Below are 17,608 nucleotides of genomic sequence, written 5' to 3' on the forward strand. Positions count from 1 at the left end.
ATGGTTACATCCCTCCAAGGTAGCTACTGTAAACAGAGAGGAAACTGAGGGCCCAGGGATGGGCCTGAAGCTTCATACTGTGGCTCTAGGCACCAGAAGCTCTTTAGGGTCTGCCTTCCCCATTATACTCAGGCAGGAGGATAGGGCTATATCTCTCTGATCTACCACCCACCTGTCCCTAGTACCTGTGACAAGATCTGCAAACAGTTGTGAGTGAGTGAATGAATGAATGAATGTGTGTGTGATTCCAGTAGGCTCTGGAGGGGCTTTAGAGAAGTGAAGGTGCAGATAGTCCAGGCTTTTGAGTGATAGAGGCTTGCTTCTTTCTCCCCCAGGAGCCAGGTCCTGCCAGATAGTGGGGTCAGGCTGAGACTCCAGTTCCTTTCTCATTGTTTGACCAAGTTCTGTCCCTGTGCCCCGCCCTGCAGCTCTCCTGCAGGCTTGTTCATATTCTATGTGTCAGGAGCATTTGGTAGGCCTCATGGGTTCCTGTCGTGGAATAGTTAGGGCATGCCCATTCAGGGATGGGTTATTAGAGGGACAGGGATCATCTCACTCATGTGTTACCCAGGAACAGGTACTCTAAGGGTGAGTCATGAAGGCCTTAGAAGGATCGAATCATAGGGGCAAATGCTTCAAGTTGGAAGCCTTACCAAAGACGAGGTGGGAAGATGGGAAGGTTGGCAGGGGATCCATGAGCAGGGCAGGGTAGCTGGGGAGCCATCGTGGTTAAGGGGAAGCTGGATTTTATTCTAAGTATGGAGGGCAGCCTTCAGAGGATGGCATGCAGGGAGGTGATGGTATTGATCAAAGTGAAGAGCAAACATTACAGAGGGAAGAGACAGCCAGGGAAGGAACCACATAGCCCCAAAGTGCACTCTAGAGGTAGAGCTATGGGCTCTACCTGGTAGGGTTGGATGGCCAGAGTGGCCATTGGGCATGTATGTTGGGAGGGATTGGGTCATATTCTAGCTGGATGGAAGTGGAACGTACAGATCTGGGGTGGTGGGTGTGGGGCTCAGTAACAGGATCTTCACTGGACTCTGTGGGGTGTGGAACAGTCGGTGCACAGATGCTGGTGGTCAGGGTCTTAACTGAGATTGACACTAAGAGGGGTTATCAGCGTGGGGTGATGTCACTGCTTTAGAGAGGGTAGCACCTGGGAGAACTGAGCTGACAAATGAGGCAGACTAAAGTCTCATGCACCAGTCAGCTTGACTCAGAACCCCAGACACTTTATACTCTGAGGGTTATGACAGGGCACATTGGTAAAGTTCAGGTTTTATACAGTCACAAGGACAAGTCCCGCGTGACAAGAAGGTGTTTTTCCATGGAGGCACAAACATTTAATTGAATAACAGCAGCAAGCAGTAATGAATAATCCGAAGCAAATTAACTCATATCCGCTACACCTGGGAGGAGCACGAAAACACATTCCAAGAACAAGCCTGTGTTTTCAAGACACAAGGTCACAAGACGCTGTTTCCTTGGAGAGTCCTCCCAAGCACTCTCAATTCTCCTCACGCTGTGTTCCTCAGCCCTGTTTGACAGGGTGAGAGGGGAAGCCTGAGAGGGCCAGGTGACTGGACAGAGCCAGGTTCACTAACAGCCCTGGACTTCCTGCAGCTGGGCCACTTCAGCCACCACCCAAGCCACCTGAACACAAGTTCATGGTTTTAGAGGTATGGTGTGAGTCTCACTTGCCAGAACTAGCGGCAGCCATGTGGTTCCTTCGGGTCATTTGTGCCACCTCCTTGACACTCAGCCACCCCCTCCATCCCCAGAGCCCCGTTGAGACTTGCCCTGAAGTCGGTTCTTCACTCTTGCGCAATGATCCTTGCAGTCACACTGGGGCCACAAGGTGATCTGGGGTGATGAGCCTTCTCAGGACCACAGGGTGATCTGGGGATCTGCTCAAGACCAGCTGGTGACCAGGCTGTCTTTGGTCTTAATATTTTCTCTCTCTTTATGGATTCAGGCAGACATGGTTGGGGCATCCTTCTTCCACCATGGGGCATTGCCCCCAAACACCTGTGCTCACTCTCTGCTGGCCTAGGTGGCACACATTCCTGAACTAGGTCCATATTCAGCTCTTTGTCAGGCTGTGCAAGAAAAGATGGGGAGGAGAGGGGAGCCCAGGCCTGCTGTGAGTTAAGCCCTGTCTGCGTCCCCTGAGGAAGCAGAGACCCTATGATACTCCTTCAGTGTCAGGGCAGAACCCAGGGTCATCCCACTGGTCCAGCAGAGTAGATGGCACGTTGGCAATGGTGACAGCCATTTAATAGACACCCTTCAGTCCTTTCAAATGTTTAGAAGATTTTTAGTGACACAAGGAATCCACTGCATTGACAGAGTCAGTGGTGATGGTCGGGGGACAGACAGAACAATACTGCTTTGCTCCCAAAATGGAAGCAGAGACAGTACCAGAAAGACATCAAGACATGGCCTTGGAGTGATACACCATGAGACATGGTTTTGATGACATTTGTCTGTGTATCTACATGTAAAAAATGCGGTGCATGTGTGTATGCAAGCACCTGTGTATTTAAGAATGTGTGTGTGTGTGTATATGTGTGTGTGTGTGTGTGTAAGGGAGATGAAGTGTGTATGTGTAGGAGAAAGTATGTGTATGTATGTAAGGGAGAGAATGTGTGTATGTTAGGGAGGGAATATGTGTGTAAGAGTGTGTGTGTGTGTGTAAGGAGAGAGATTATGTGTGTGTGTGTGTGTGTGTGTGTGTGTAAGGGAGAGAGATTGTGTATGAGCGTGTTTCAGACAGGAAAAGGCTTTTTGGTACTGTCTTTGTGCTCTATACTGGTTCAGATTGTGTGCAGATGTAGAGGTAGCAGGCAGAGCCACCTGACCTTAGTAGTCTGTGACCCCCAGATTCTTGGGGTGGGGTAGGTGGAGTGAGACAGCAGCAGCCACCAGGGCAGCTGCTTCGAGCCCCTTGTCCATTTCCTGAGCCCAGGACTAAGAACTCCTCCTGTCATGCCTGATATATGAGTGTTAGATGTCCGTGTCTGTCACACGCCTGGTGAGGCTGGAGTCTCATACGAGAGGTGGATCTCATATTGCAGTGCCTCTCTCTGTTCATCCCATGTTTTCCTCTCAGGCATGCATTGTCCACAGGCTTGTGTCTGTGGTATATTGTGCCACTTGAAGGCTTCTGCAAGACTGAAGCATAGAAGGAGCTACCACTGAAGGCTTTGGGTAAAGCCGGCAGTCCTCAGGGCTAGGTCTTTTCTGAGGGGTTCTCAGAGTCCTAGGAACTCACTTAGAAGCTTTGACTGCATCAGCCTGTCTGGGCCTCTCTGCAGGCCAGCGGTCCTGTGTGGAGACAGGCTGTATGGCACATGGCAGTCTACAGTTTGAAAGCATTTGCATGTGGGTGCACAGGTGCTGTGGCCTGAGGTTTTCTCCTCCTGTGCTCTCTGCACTGTTGTTAGCATCCTTCTGCCTTCCTCCCCAAGAACTGCAGGTCTCTTCCTTTTTCCTGAGGTTGGCATAGTAACCCGTCCCTTGAGGCCTTGTACAGGTTGTGTACATATGCCAGATATCCTTTTGATGGAAAGACATGCTTTTCTTTCTTTTGTCTTTTAACACAAGAGTTTATTTTATATGTTTATATCTGTATCTGTGGGTTAGGTTATGTGCAAGTAAGTGTAATGCCCACAGAGGCCAGAAGAGGGCAGCATTCCTTGGAGCTGGGGTTGCAGGCAGTTGTGAGTCATGATGTGGGTGCTGGGAACCAACTTGGGACCTTCTGGAAGTGCAGTGGACACTTGGCCACTGAGCCATCTCTCTAGCTTCGTGGTTTTGTTTGTATCAGTGAGTAAAATTCTTTCTTTCTTTCTTTCTTTCTTTCTTTCTTTCTTTCTTTCTTTCTTTCCTTCCTTCCTTCCTTCCTTCCTTCCTTCCTTCCTTCCTTCCTTCCTTCTTTCAAATTCGTGTTTGTCATTGTTTCTTTTCCTGTTGCTATGGTAAAGTACCCCAGCCAAAGCAACAAGGTAGAAAGGGTTTATTCTGACCCACAATTTGATATTTCTGTCCATTATGGTGGCTGAGTGAAAATGGAGATATGTCTTCTACACATGCCTCGGGAGACATTTTTTATTGTGGATATGAGGGAGAGTGCATCCAGGGCCATCTAGAAGAGTCTACACTGAACCAGGGACCAAAAGAGGAGAGATAAAGAGAAGAGAGAGGGAACAAAGCAGAGGGGCCAAGAGAGGAAGGAGCTGAGAGAACCAAGGGCCAAGAGAACTGAGAGAGAGAGAGAAACAGACCACAGGAACCAAGAGATGGTATGCCAAAATGGCAGCGTTATATAGGAACGAGAAGGTGGGGAAAGGTGCAAAGGCCCTGGGTGGAGAGGTTTAGGACAGGGGGCAGAGGTGAGAAGAGCAGGTGAGAGGTGCAGGTGAGAGGAGCCCCTCACTGAGTGAGCCTGGAGCCAACACACTCTTTGGTATGCAAATAAAGGGCCCCAGCTACTTGTCCCAGAATTCTTTGGGACAGTGGGGGAAGCCCGTGGCAGCAGAAACTTGAGGTGACTAGTCAAACTGCATCCACGATCAGGAAGCACAGAGAGAAATGTTGGCGTTCAGTTAGCTTTTTCTTTCTTTCTTCTGCAGTCCAGGGCTGTAACGTTTAACTTCCTTGGATTCTTTTCCTCTTTGACAAATCACACATTAAAAATTGTCCTCTGTTCTGTTTTACTGTGGCCCTTACACATGCAGTAAACAGTCATGCCACAGCCTAATGCTCTTCTGTCTTAGAATGTCCTCCACCAAACAAATTAATCCATGACCTTTGAACTTTAAACTCAAGACTTTTACACATGAAGCTAGCTAGATTCTTTTCTAGAATCTGTAGAAGTTACGTCTGGTTCATCCAGTCCCATGTTCCCTCCCAGAAATAAGACTCAGACTCAAAATAAATTTACAAATACCTTGGCTATATAGCTATGCTCTTCTTCTCTGAGTAGATCATAACTAAAACAATCCATTTATTCTAATCTACATTCTGCCACATGACTAGCTACCTGTGCACAGGTACCATCTTCCTGAGCAAATCTCCCACCCTGCCTCTATCCCAGAATCCTCTCTGCCTTCCGATGTCCCACCTTCTATTCTACCCTTTCCTACAGGCCATAGGTTTTTAAATTGACATGTGATGCATCTGTACAATACACAAGCTATTTTCTCCTAAGAATCTACATGCATGGTCCACAACCCTACCCCAGATAGAGCCCTTGTCCTCTCTAATGAGTAGGGTCTCCACTGTCCAAATTTCTGTCAACATTCTTGTCTTCCAAGCTCCCACCAGTATAGCTTAAGCTCTGCCTACAGCATTCAAGGCTTTTCTGCCTCCAACCTCCGGACTCTTCCGTATTTCTCCTTTGAATCTGTTCTAAAGGCCTGAAAGACTAGTGGTCAGGCTTATCACAGCAGCACCCTCACTCTCTGGTACCATTTTTTTCTGAATTGTATATGTGTCATGTTTCTGTAATAAAAGCAGCTTAAGGGAGAGAAGGTTAGTTTTGGCTCATGGTTCAAGGTTGCCCTCCATCATGGCAGGGAGCATGGCATCAGAAACTTGAGATATGGGACTGTTTTACACCTGCACTCAGACAGCAGAGACTTGACGGCTGCTGGTCAGCTTGCTTTCTCCTTTTTCTGCATCTCAGGATTCAAGCTCAGGGAATGGTGCCACTCACTTTTAGGGCGTGTCTTCCAGTCTCACCTAGCCTAATGAAGATATCTCCCAGAAGCTAACCCAAGCAGCCAGTTTCTTACAAGTGTGTCATGCTGAGAGCATTAACCATTATTCATACACTTAAGTCTATAATTTAGATTTTTCTGGAATTTTTTTCTCCGCCTCTAAATAGCCTGTGTAGAATCCAGTATTCAGAACCAGTCCCTACCTGCTTGCCTCCCGACCCCAGACCAGATGGAACCCTAGCCAGGAGCATGCTTGCTAAGCACTCTGACACCAACCATGCCCTCTGCCATGACATCTTATGCTTTGATGTGCTGCTACACAGGCCACTGCCTCTGTCCTTGGCCATGTGCGTCTCAACCACAGTGTGCATTCTTGGCTGTCATGAGGTTCCCAGGGCCAGAGCCTGTGATGTTCCTCATCAGCCATGATAGTTATTCCAGCTGCACTTGTGTAAAAAGCCTGCAGCTTTCACTAGTTCTTTGCCTCCCACTCCTCTGTTTGAAAGCCAGGGTGTGGCTGTCAGAGACTCCCCCAGGGCCCCGCCCACAGCATCCTTTCCTAATAAGATGACACTGCAACTTTCTTCTCACCGAATAAGAAGCACAGTGGAGTCCTGTGTGCGCTCATGCCTGCACTGAGCAGGGGAGGAGGCTGAGGGTCAAAGGAGTACAGTAGTTCCCCAAACCTGTCTGAACCAGACAGGGCTCGGGCGTACTGGCTCTCCTGTATTCCCAGCCGTGGCTTCAGCTCTCCCACAAACACTAGAAACGCAGGTTGTTGTCTGCTAGGCATTGTGGCAGGGTAACCATAGAAACAGCCATTCACGACTCCTCAAAATAGACAGTGATTTCTGCTTTTGATAGCAGAGTCTGCAAGACGTGCTAACAGCTGCTGAGCTGTTCAAGGCTAGCAAACCTTTCACTCCTCAGAGTCTCCCAAGATGGAGCCATGGGCGCTCCTTTCCTGGCGTTTTGCTCTTCCTCAGCCTCCTCAGGATGTTGCCCTGGAGCCTCAAGAGAGCACTCTTCTCTTGGACTTAAAACAACATGTGTGCTTTGAGCAGTTGTGGGGGTTGGAGATCTACTCAGGGTGTGGCCAGGGCTGACTATGATGGAGGCTTTAGAAGCAGCCGTTGCCCTGTCCTTCCCAGCTGCTAAAGCTACCACATCTTGGCTACCACAGCCCCTAGACAGCCAGCACAAATCCCCATCCTGTCCCAAGGTTGTTCATACCAGTGTGGTGGGAAGAGGCCTTTCTGACAGTAAGCTTGGGGGCTTCAGTATAAGGGATAGTGTGGCAGAGAAGATGGAGGGCTCTGAGACTCAGAAATGGGGGCCAGATCATGCCAGTTCTTCATGGGCCACAACTCAGGACATATTTCACTTTGTCTCTTGGGGATTGGTTGTGTGAGGCTGAGCATGGAATGAACACTCAGTGAGCATTATTGAATCCAGTTTATTAGCCCTTTTATCTCTGCTGGTCTGGGTCACTCTTGGGGGCTTTATATTCCCGGGGAGGAAAGATCTGTCTAGAGCTTCTTGGGAGCTGTGGCCAACCCTCTTCTTCCAACGAGGCAATGGGCGGGGCTGTCAGTCAATGGTTTCTTGAGGCTGGCTCTACTGAGATGCTTAGGTGGTAACTGACCGCTAGCACCCCTCACTCCCCCCCACACACACACACACTTCCCACAGAGCTCAGGGAGTGAATGTCAGCCCAAAGTGGTTCTAGCCGCTGGGGTGTGATTAGCCACAGGTGTCTAATGCACATTCACAAAAGCAGCTCCTGGCCCGAAGACCCAGGACCTGTTAGTACCAGAACCACATAGGGTCTGGCCTAGAAGACGCTTTCAGGCTTGTGTTCTGAACTGCCAGTAGGGGGCAGCAGAGAGTGTGCAGCAAGCGTAGCTCTGAGATCTGCTTGTGGATTCACTCACTCTCAGTCTGAGTTTTCTTGTGTATTCAGTGGGGGTAATTAGGCTACCACCCCGAAGGTTTTATTAGGGGATTAAGTGAAGTCATTCACAGCACTTCAGTAAATAATCAATTAACACAGTTCCCACAAGGGAGCCCTTCCACTGGCTTTTCCTCTTTAGAGGATCCTTAGAGCCCGGGTTTTGGTAGGTGTTTAGGGAAAGGTTTGATGAATGAATGAATGAATGATGGTACAGATGAATACAGCTGGCTCTGGTTCTGACTGGTCAGGACAGCCAATGATAGCTGCAGATTCTTTCTCCACAGTCTTCGAAGAGCCCGAGGACCCCAGCAACCGCTCCTTCTTTTCAGAGATCATCTCCTCGGTATCCGACGTGAAGTTCAGCCACAGTGGGCGCTACATGCTCACGAGGGATTACCTCACGGTCAAGGTCTGGGACCTGAACATGGAGGCGAGGCCCATAGAGACCTACCAGGTGTGTGTAGAATTCTGGCGTCCTCAAGGGCCCTCTGTGTGGTGTGAGATCTCCCAGGATGCCCCCTCCTCCTTCCTTGTACTGACAACCCACAGGGCTGCCTAGCCACAGGGGCTTTCTGTGGTTGCAGTGTAGATGAAACTGCAGAGAGCCTGGGGGTAGCTGAGGGGCCTCTGCCTGGGGCTGTCATCTGCATCTAGAGCCCCAGTTTCTGGGGATGGAGGGGAGGAAGGAATAAAGGTATGTAGGCAGGCCTGAAGTTGGGGTACAGATGTAACCCCCAGCATCCACAGCCTTACCAGTAAGTAGGTAAGCATGACTCCCATCATAGACCTCTGTGTGTGAATTGTATTCAGTGGTAGCGTGGAAGGCGTTTCTAGATCTTCGGGGTGGTTTTTTTGGAGCCAGTGTTCAGGGTGGACCCCTGAGCACTTCTGGGGAAACTTTATTCATCCTCCCGCCAGGCCTCTTGGTGGGACACAAAGACAAAGCTGGTTTGCTATTAAAATATCAGATGTGCAGCGCAGCTTGTAGGTGTTTGGCAAGGGGGCAGGGCAGGGCTTTTGGGAGGCAGCTGCATTTGTGCTGAATCCTAAAGGTGGTCTAGAATTTGGATTGGCAGAAACAGGTTCAGCCATGCCACAAGAAACCCCAGCCCCAGCCGGGCGTGGTGGCGCACACCTTTAATCCCAGCACTCGGGAGGCAGAGGCAGGTGGATTTCTGAGTTTGAGGCCAACCTGGTCTACAAAGTGAGTTCCAGGGCAGCTAGGGCTATACAGAGAAACCCTGTCTAAAAAAAAAAAAAAAAAAACCAGCCCTACCCACGGGGCTGTGTCTGTGTGTCAACACACACGTGCCTATCATCTATTCTGTCCTGCTCCAGCAAAGAAGGCGCTGACTACCGGTTCTGCAGACAGGGACACTGGGAAGCTGGAGAGTGACAGAAGAGTCTGAGCTCAGTGGTGGCAGTCCCAAAGCTCACCACTGCTTGCTGCCCTGCCCTGCTCTGCCCAAACCTGAGATGTTGTGTCCCGGAGGCAAAGCTTCAGGAAGGAGCTCCTACAAGTCCCGTGCTCCCAGCACATCTCCTGCTGACCTGACGACCCCTCTGTTAGCAGTGGGCAGGGCTTGTGGCTCGCCGCTTCTCCAGGTTTTAGCCTGTATATTCTGAGCAGAGACAGACCCTCTTGTGTCCCTCTGAAAGTGTCCGCAGCTTGAGATTGAGGCAGGAAACAACCTCCAAGCTGTGAGGTGACTGGGCCTCTGCTTTTCCAGGGCCCTGGGCTCATCACAACACTGTGGTCATTATTTTAGGGAGGGGTGAGTGTGAAGCCTCTGGGCTTCTCAAAGCCTGTGGGGTCTCAGTGGAATGGCGGCATAACTATTTGGGGGGATCAAGAGTTGGGACTTTCTGTAAGATTTCTGTAAGCTGTCCTAAAATATCCTAAAGATTCCAAAATAACGATAATAATGACTACAGCTGCTCGTGTCTTTGGGTTTGACTTTTGTGTCCCAGAAATTGTGTGTAGTGAGACTGTGCTTAGCCATCTTGCAGTACTTGACAGGTGAGAGCTATTTCACGCCATCAAAAGGACTCTCGAGGGGCCGGAGAGAAAGCTCCATGGTTAAGAGCACTGGATGCTCTTCCAGAGGACCCAGGTTCAATTCCCAGCACCCACCTGCAGCTCACTGCTGTCTGTAACTCCAGCTCCAGCGGGTCTGACACCTTTACACAGATACACATCTAGGCAAAACACCAGTGCACATAAAATAAAAGTAAATAATTTTAAAAGGAGGAGCCTTTGAGTAGGCTTACAGGAGTGGGATGATCCCAAGACATTATCATCATCCTCAGCCCATGGTTCTTGAAGATACTGGTCCCTAGACATGGAGCATCCTCAGGGCAGGCCCAGCAAGCCTGGTCTTCCTTCTTCCTCTGCAGCTGAAGCGTTTTCTTCTGCCACCAGGGGGCAGGCAAGGCTTGGTACACAGGAGGGGAAGCCACATCTATGCTTGGACCTGCTAAGGGCTGCTGTACCTACACAAGGAGATGAAAACATAAGGACCCTGTCTTCTGGCAGGGCTGGCAGTGCCAGGGAGCCCTTTGGCTTTGGCTAGTGCACCACATTCCATAGGGTGCTGGACCCAGGGATCAGAAAAAGTTAAAGTCTTGGCTTCACCCTCTCAGGTCCCAGGCAGGTAGGACCAGGGTGATGGTGTCACAGCCTGGTAGGACTGTGAGCCGCAGTCTGGGGCAGTAGGTGTGGCCCCCAGACTGTGGCTAGCAGTGCGCCCCCCCCCCCACCTCACTGATGACAGCCTCTCCAGTCTCAGAGCTGTGAGTGCTGCTCCCTGGTGCTTCCCCCACAGCTATCCCCATAGCCCGCAGCTCTGGGTGGGCTGTGTGCACAGGACTATGTCAAGATTATCATTCGTCCAGTGGAGGTGTCAGGGTGATTGGTGTCCATCACTCAGCTTGTCCCTCTTTTCACCAGGTCCACGACTACCTGCGGAGTAAGCTCTGCTCCCTGTATGAGAGTGACTGCATCTTCGACAAGTTTGAGTGTGCCTGGAACGGGAGTGACAGGTGAGCCAGCTGCAGGCACGCAGCCTCAGACACCCTGCCTTGCCCCTCACCCTTCACCCCAGGAAGGAGTTTCCCCCAGTTCATCACTATAATAAAACTGCACTTTGCCTGGTCAAGATGAGAAAGATGTGGGAGGTCTCCCTCCCTTGCAGCCAAGCTCTTAGACTCAAGTCCAAGTTTAGGAAGTGAGCCTTTCTTCACCCCCGTGACTGATGCTGACACTCACTCTGGCACACCCCCCCCCAATCCTGTCCCAGGATGCGGTGAGATTTTAAGTCAGGAGCAGCCAAGTGTCTCCCACTCCCTGGGCCCTCGGATGAAGGCTTTACCCCAGCATCCCCATGCCCAGACAGACAGGCACTAGACCACCCACACCTTCTCCTAGTGTCACTGTGGCAGCCCCATGCTGGTCCTCTGGGGCTCACAGCCTGAGACACAGCCCCTAGAGTATGGTGGACTCCGGTATTGCTATAGCCTGGGCTCAGCACAGTGGATGTAGACGGACCCATTGCATCCTTCATTTCCCCTTCTGGATCCAAGGGCCTGCCTTTCTGTGTGCCCCACCCTTCACAGCTCAGAAGACTTTCTGTTAGGAGGTGGGAAATTGCTTCTCTGTCCTCCCACACAGGCCTCAGGCTCAGTTAGTTACCTGTGACTTTTCAGTGTAGAAGCTGGTGGGTGGCCTCTCAGGGCCTCCTATGGCTGAATGGCCATGTATCCTGCTGTCCAGAGGAAGGAGAGAGGCTCCAGGTGACCAGAAGAGCGTAACACCAGGCATGTTTTGGTACCAGAGCCTCTGTAGCATCCCCTCCCTTCCCACTGTTCCTGTCCCTCCATCAGTGGGTGTGAAGTGGTGGCATGAGGCCCTCAGCCCAAACTCCTCACCATCCAGGTGTGCATCCAGGTCTACAGTTAGGTGTGCATCCACACAGGTGGCATCTGCTTTGTCCTGTGCCCAGGTGGCTGGGACACTCCAGAACTTCTTAGGCAGCCATAAACAATGGCTGTGCTCAAGGCTGAAGCTGTCAGTAGGGATGGAGATGGAAGGCAAAAGACCACTAAGCGGAAGCCACCCTGAGCAGGCCTGTTCCCACGTAGTGGCTGCTTCATCTCAAGAGTTCACCTGAACAAGAACCATGCTGAGAAGAGGGACCTGCGTGGTGGTCCATAGTGTTCACTGACGGTCATGAGAAGAAGGCAGGGTAGAGCCCTGGTCTGAGATAAGGCAGGCAAACTAGGCTTTAGTCAGGGCCCCTGTGGTTCTCCCACAGGCAGCTATATCCACTTAGAATCCTCCAGTGAGGGGGCTGGTGAGATGGCTCAGTGGTTAAGAGCACTGACTGCTCTTCCAAAGGTCCCGAGTTCAAATCTCAGCAACCACATGGTGGCTCACAACCATACGTAGTAATGAGATCTGATGCCCTCTTCTGGTGTATCTGAAGACAACTACAGTGTACTTACATATAATAAATAAATAAATCTTAAAAAAAAAAGAATCCTCCAATGAACAGTGGGAGCAGGCCTCTGTAGACTTGCAGGAGAGAGATTTGCTGTAAAAAGGTGACTCCAGCCCCAAGGGTAGGTGGCTCAAGGTTGCCACCCACTGCCTGAACTTTTATTTTGACACCAGGGGGCGCATGTAACCAGGCAGTGCCTAAACCCAGCAATTTATGATATGATAAATTCTCACTGACTCTGTACTTCTTCCCCATCACCAGTGGATAAAGATGTCTGGCAGGAGGGACCTCAGGAGAGTGTCCAAGCAATGGTTGTCCATGTTTCTGGCCGGTGAAGAACAATCTTTACCCTTCCTTCTGCCTCTGGATTCCCCTGAACTTGGTCTGTCTATGGATAGGGACCTCAATGCCTGCATCCCAGGAGCTCAAGGCTAAGCGGAGAAATTCCCATCCCTTTACAACCTTTAATAAATGGGACGGCAGAGGGCGGGTCACTCTCTGATATAACAGCCCTCAGTGGTACCTGCATCCCATCCCCAGCAGCCCTCAGTGGTACCTGCATCCCATCCCCAGCAGCCCTCAGTGGTACCTGCATCTCATCCCCAGCAGCCTTCAGTGGTACCTGCATCCCATGCCCAGCAGCCCTCAGTGGTACCTGCATCTCATCCCCAGCAGCTCTCAGTGGTACCCGCATCCCATCCCCAGCAGCCCTCAGTGGTACCTGTATCCCATCCCCAGCAGCCCTCAGTAGTATCTGCATCCCATCCCCAGGAGCCCTCAGTGGTACCTGCATCCCATCCCCAGCAGCCCTCAGTGGTACCTGCATCCCATCTCCAGCAGCCCACAGTGGTACCTGCATCCCATCCCCAGCAGCCCTCAGTGGTACCTGCATCCCATCCCCAGCAGCCTTCAGTGGTACCTGCATCCCATCCCCAGCAGCCCTCAGTGGTACCTGCATCTCATCCCCAGCAGCTCTCAGTGGTACCCGCATCCCATCCCCAGCAGCCCTCAGTGGTACCTGTATCCCATCCCCAGCAGCCCTCAGTAGTATCTGCATCCCATCCCCAGGAGCCCTCAGTGGTACCTGCATCCCATCCCCAGCAGCCCTCAGTGGTACCTGCATCCCATCCCCAGCAGCCCACAGTGGTACCTGCATCCCATCTCCAGCAGCCCTCAGTGGTACCTGCATCCCATCCCCAGCAGCCCTCAGTGATACCTGCATCCCATCCCCAGCAGCCTTAGATGGAAGAGGATCCAGCTTTGTTTCTAGTCCTGATTAGATCTACAAACAGCTGGATTTGCCTGAGTCAGCCCTCAGGAAAGTGGCTTCATGTGGCCTTGGGCCAATATCTTGGACAGATAAACACACACACACACATAATACACACGCACACATGTACACAAACATACACACAAATATACACACATAAATATACACACAAGTGTTGGGTCTCTCTTGGCAGTGGTGTTCTATGCTCTGCACTTACAAGACTGGTGTAGGCTTGCTTACCTTCTTCTTCAGCCACTAAAACGGTGTGAATATCCCCTCCTCTCTGGCAGTCAGCCTCTTTCTCCTCCTCTCCCCATAGCTTTTTCAGCCTTCCTTAGAACAACCCCAGATGCCTCCTTTAGGCCCAGGCCTGCTTCCTGAAGGTATCATGGTAATAGCCTGCTCCATGCCTCACTAGACAAAGCCCCTGGTTAGGAGAGGAGCAGAGAGTATGGAGCAGAAGTCTGTCTCCAGGGTCCCCTTGCCTGCTGTGGCATTTGCCTCACCCCATAGCTCTGGGGTATCCTTGTCCCCTCTCTGCTCCTACACTGAGTCCTCTCCTTCTCTCTCCAGTGTCATCATGACAGGGGCCTACAACAACTTCTTCCGCATGTTCGACCGTAACACCAAGCGGGATGTGACGCTGGAGGCCTCAAGGGAGAGCAGCAAACCCAGAGCGGTGCTCAAGCCAAGGCGTGTGTGTGTGGGTGGCAAGCGGCGGCGTGACGACATCAGTGTGGACAGCTTGGACTTCACCAAGAAGATCCTGCACACGGCCTGGCACCCAGCCGAGAATATCATTGCCATTGCAGCCACCAACAACCTGTACATCTTCCAGGATAAGGTCAACTCTGACATGCACTAGCTGGCCTCAGTGGCCCTCCCGGCCACCTCTGTAAGAGGACAGGATGAGCGTGGTGGCCATTTGTGGGGACATGAGTCCCAAGGCTGGAGTTGGCTTGGATGGTAGTTGCCAGTTTAAACAAAGGAAAGAAGGGAGCCCCAGTTACAGGCGGATAAAGCAGATGTGCCCGGTCCAGGGCTCCTTTGTTTACGGCCCTCCTGTCTCCGGCTGGGCCTTTCATTATTATCAGGACTTTATTCATGTCCAGGGTGGGTCAGTTCCTATCAGGGAAAGTCAAGCTGGTCCATGATGGGGCTCCAGAGAAAGTTCATAGGGCAGTCAGGATCTGCAGATCCTCAAGGGAGCCAGCCAGCCATGTGCCCTGGCTCAGAGCTGCTGCTTCACGTTGGGTTTTGGACAGAGAATTCTCACTGAGTGCTGGTTGTGGCAGCTTGTCACTTGGGTGTTTGGAATGTTTGGGTCTTTCCATATTCTAGGTGCCAGGCCTGGGCAGGTTCTGAGAAGCAGAGCCAAAGTCGTAGGGTTAATCGTGAGGCAGGGCTGGGTCCCTCAGGTGGGTTTTTCCAGGCTAAGGCAAGTCCTGAGAAGCAGGACTGGGGACCCTGTGTGGCTGTGGCCCTCACCTCACTGCCGTCCGTTTGTGAGCCCACTGCACGCTGGACATGGTGCTCAGCCCATGGTGGCTGTGGCTGGATCCCCGCAGCCCACTTTGTGATGGCTTTGCTGTCACCCTTCCATGCTAGCCAGTCATCTTCCCCGTGGCCGACAGCCAGTCCTGTCCCTGACTGTAGAATCCTCATGCCCATGAGACAGGTGTCCGCTCATTTCCATAACTCCCAGCTGAGATCCAGGCTCTGCTGGAGCTGGGGTTAGTAACCGTCTCCTCTGTACACAGGAGGGAACCAAGGCTCTGAGCAGAGAAGTGGGGTGCCTAGGGAGTCACACCCCGAGGGCTGAGCTGGTGTCCCATTTCCAACCCGCCACACACGGGTGACTGGTTTTCAAGCAGCATTCCAAGGGAAGGTTTTAGAAGGGAAACATCTCCATGCCGGGCATTCAGTGCAGGTGAGCTGGTGACAAGATGTCACAAGAGAGAGAAGATGGAGAAGAGTGGCATCCTTGCTTGCCTCTCAAGATGCACGTCACCGACACTGTACCTGCAGCTTTCTCCTCACCCTTCCAGCTGCTCCCCAAGGAGGTTGCATGCAGCCAGGCAGCCCCAGAGGATGTTTTCTCAGACCTCCTCAGGGCCACAGGTGAGTGGCCATTCATTTCATAGTGATCCCCGCTCCATCCTCATTCCTGAAATCCCAGAACTGCAGGGCTTGGCGTTTTGACCCTGGAAGCAGAGAGCAGAGGGGCTTTGGTTTTTACAACATGGACTGCCACCCAGGAAACAGATGCGACGGAGTTTTTTTTCTTTCTCTCTCTCTCAGTGGATCAAGGTATCCTTGTGTGTGTCAAAGCACAAACCGCATGCACACTCACTTCTGGCCATGTATTTACACAGAAACTGGGTCCATTACATTTTTTGGCTTTTTTTTTTTCCTAAGTCAACGTGAATGAAGAATGTTTATCACTGTAAAATTCAGGCGCTCTGGACAGTATTACATGTACATATTGACCCTGATTCAAGCTAGCAATTAAAAGATCGGCAACTTTCCCCTCTTGTAAAGAAGTTGAAGAATGTGGCCAGTCGTATATAAATCCCATTGAAGCCAAAATCCTGGTGAGAGGGCCTTACACACTGGCCTGGATCTCTGGCACACCCGTCTGCCTTTGCGGTTTGGCGTTAGAGAAGATTCGCCTTGGAGGCTGGAGGCTGCTATGAGGTCATAGGTTTCACGCATAATGTCTTCAAAGTCAAATCTTACAGGGTCTTCAAAAGGAGGGGTCTTGCACATGGCCCTAGTTTCCAGACTTCAGTTTGAAATGTCGGGTATCAAAGTAGAAAGGGAAAAGAGAGACAGAAAAAGATCTCAGAAGAAAAAAAAATAGTCTTTGGGACCCGAAGAAATCACCCAGGTTCAGAGCGGACTGCTAATAATAATGTGTGTATTGATCGAGGAAAAAGTGCGGAGGGGGGAGGGGCGGTGTGAAAAAATGGCAGAAGGACCAGAGCCTTGCAAGCCACAGACTTTGCCACTTTACTCTGCTTAAGTTCTCTGGTCTTGAGTACGTGGCATTTCCCATAATCATTGCGACATTGTTGGGGTTTTGAGTTTGTTTTCTTCTGCTTTGATTCTTCTCCGAGGGTGACTCCCTTGGAGGGTGTTGGGTATCTACGTGCTGGTAACATAGTCAGGCCCAGTCACTTGGGGGTTCTGTGGCTCATAGGTGCATTCTTTTTTTCTTCGGTGTCTCACAAATTATCCAACTGTTGAATAAAATTATAAATATGTTAATACCAGCTTTTTCCAATAAAATAACAAATGTTACATCTAAGACGAGGCTCGCAAGGCTGCTGATTAGTGAATTGACCAGGGTGGGGAGCAGCCTCGGGGAGCCAGTGGGGTGGGCAGGGCAGGGAGCAGCTCCAACCCTAACCCAGATGAAGGAGGAAATAGAGTCAGTCAGTGGGGACACCAAGCTTGGCATGTGCCTGGAGGAGGGGTCCCCAGCTGGAGCTCCATTGCTGGGAGTTAGTGGCTGTTGCCATGGTCTTTGAGGTAAAGGGACTGTCCCGGGGGGTCCCATCAGGTCTCCTGAGCCCCCTATAAAAGGGGGCTTTCTTGACTGTATTAGGAATGTGACATCAGGAAAACTTTCAGAGAGGCATGGCAGGGAGATGGAACAGCCATGGTTGGCTGTAGAGATGGAGGATGAGCCATGGCCACACTAGAAGGCCTCTAGTCTCATTGGCCTGGGGCTTGCCAACTCTGGCAGCTAGCGAGTGAGCCCTAAGGATGCTCTTGTCTCCTCTCTGATCCCAAGATGTTAAGCATGTACCACCATGGCTGGCTTTTTTTTTTCTATGGATTCCAGGAATCTAACTTGGCTGCTCACATTTGCCCAGCAAGCATTATTAAGCTATGCCACTGCTGGGGTCTTCAAAGGACCAACCTTGACCTTTCCCACCAAGGGCCACGATGGGCTTAAGGTCTCCTGAATCTGCAGAGCTGAGTATGTGCTCTTCACAAACACTGGGTCCCAGGCCAGTGCACTGGTACCTTCCCTCAGGACATCTAAGGCCATTCGAACCTTCCTTCATAGACAGGATGCTCAGGGAGGCCCCAGGGCTTGCCCGAGTTGCATGGCACAGAGTAGGCAGCAAGAGTGGGGACTGGATCCACC

General features: G+C 51.3%; 1 protein-coding gene across 3 annotated transcripts in view; it reads left to right on the forward strand.

The window, feature by feature from the left end:
- Ppp2r2c (protein phosphatase 2 regulatory subunit Bgamma) overlaps positions 1-16,759 on the forward strand; it is an 89,154-nt gene extending 72,395 nt beyond the window's left edge. For all 3 annotated transcript variants that reach the window (XM_021162830.3, XM_029477624.2, XM_029477623.2), the window contains exons 7-9: positions 7,965-8,134; positions 10,631-10,722; positions 14,023-16,759. In XM_021162830.3, the coding sequence (XP_021018489.1) occupies positions 7,965-8,134; positions 10,631-10,722; positions 14,023-14,314 (554 nt within the window). In that variant the 3' untranslated portion in view covers positions 14,315-16,759. The remainder of the gene's footprint in view (positions 1-7,964; positions 8,135-10,630; positions 10,723-14,022) is intronic.
- Positions 16,760-17,608: the final 849 nt, after the last annotated feature.

Source organism: Mus caroli, unplaced genomic scaffold (assembly GCF_978045245.1).
Source record: "Mus caroli unplaced genomic scaffold, Mus_caroli_1 scaffold_4, whole genome shotgun sequence".
Lineage (NCBI taxonomy): Eukaryota > Metazoa > Chordata > Mammalia > Rodentia > Muridae > Mus > Mus caroli.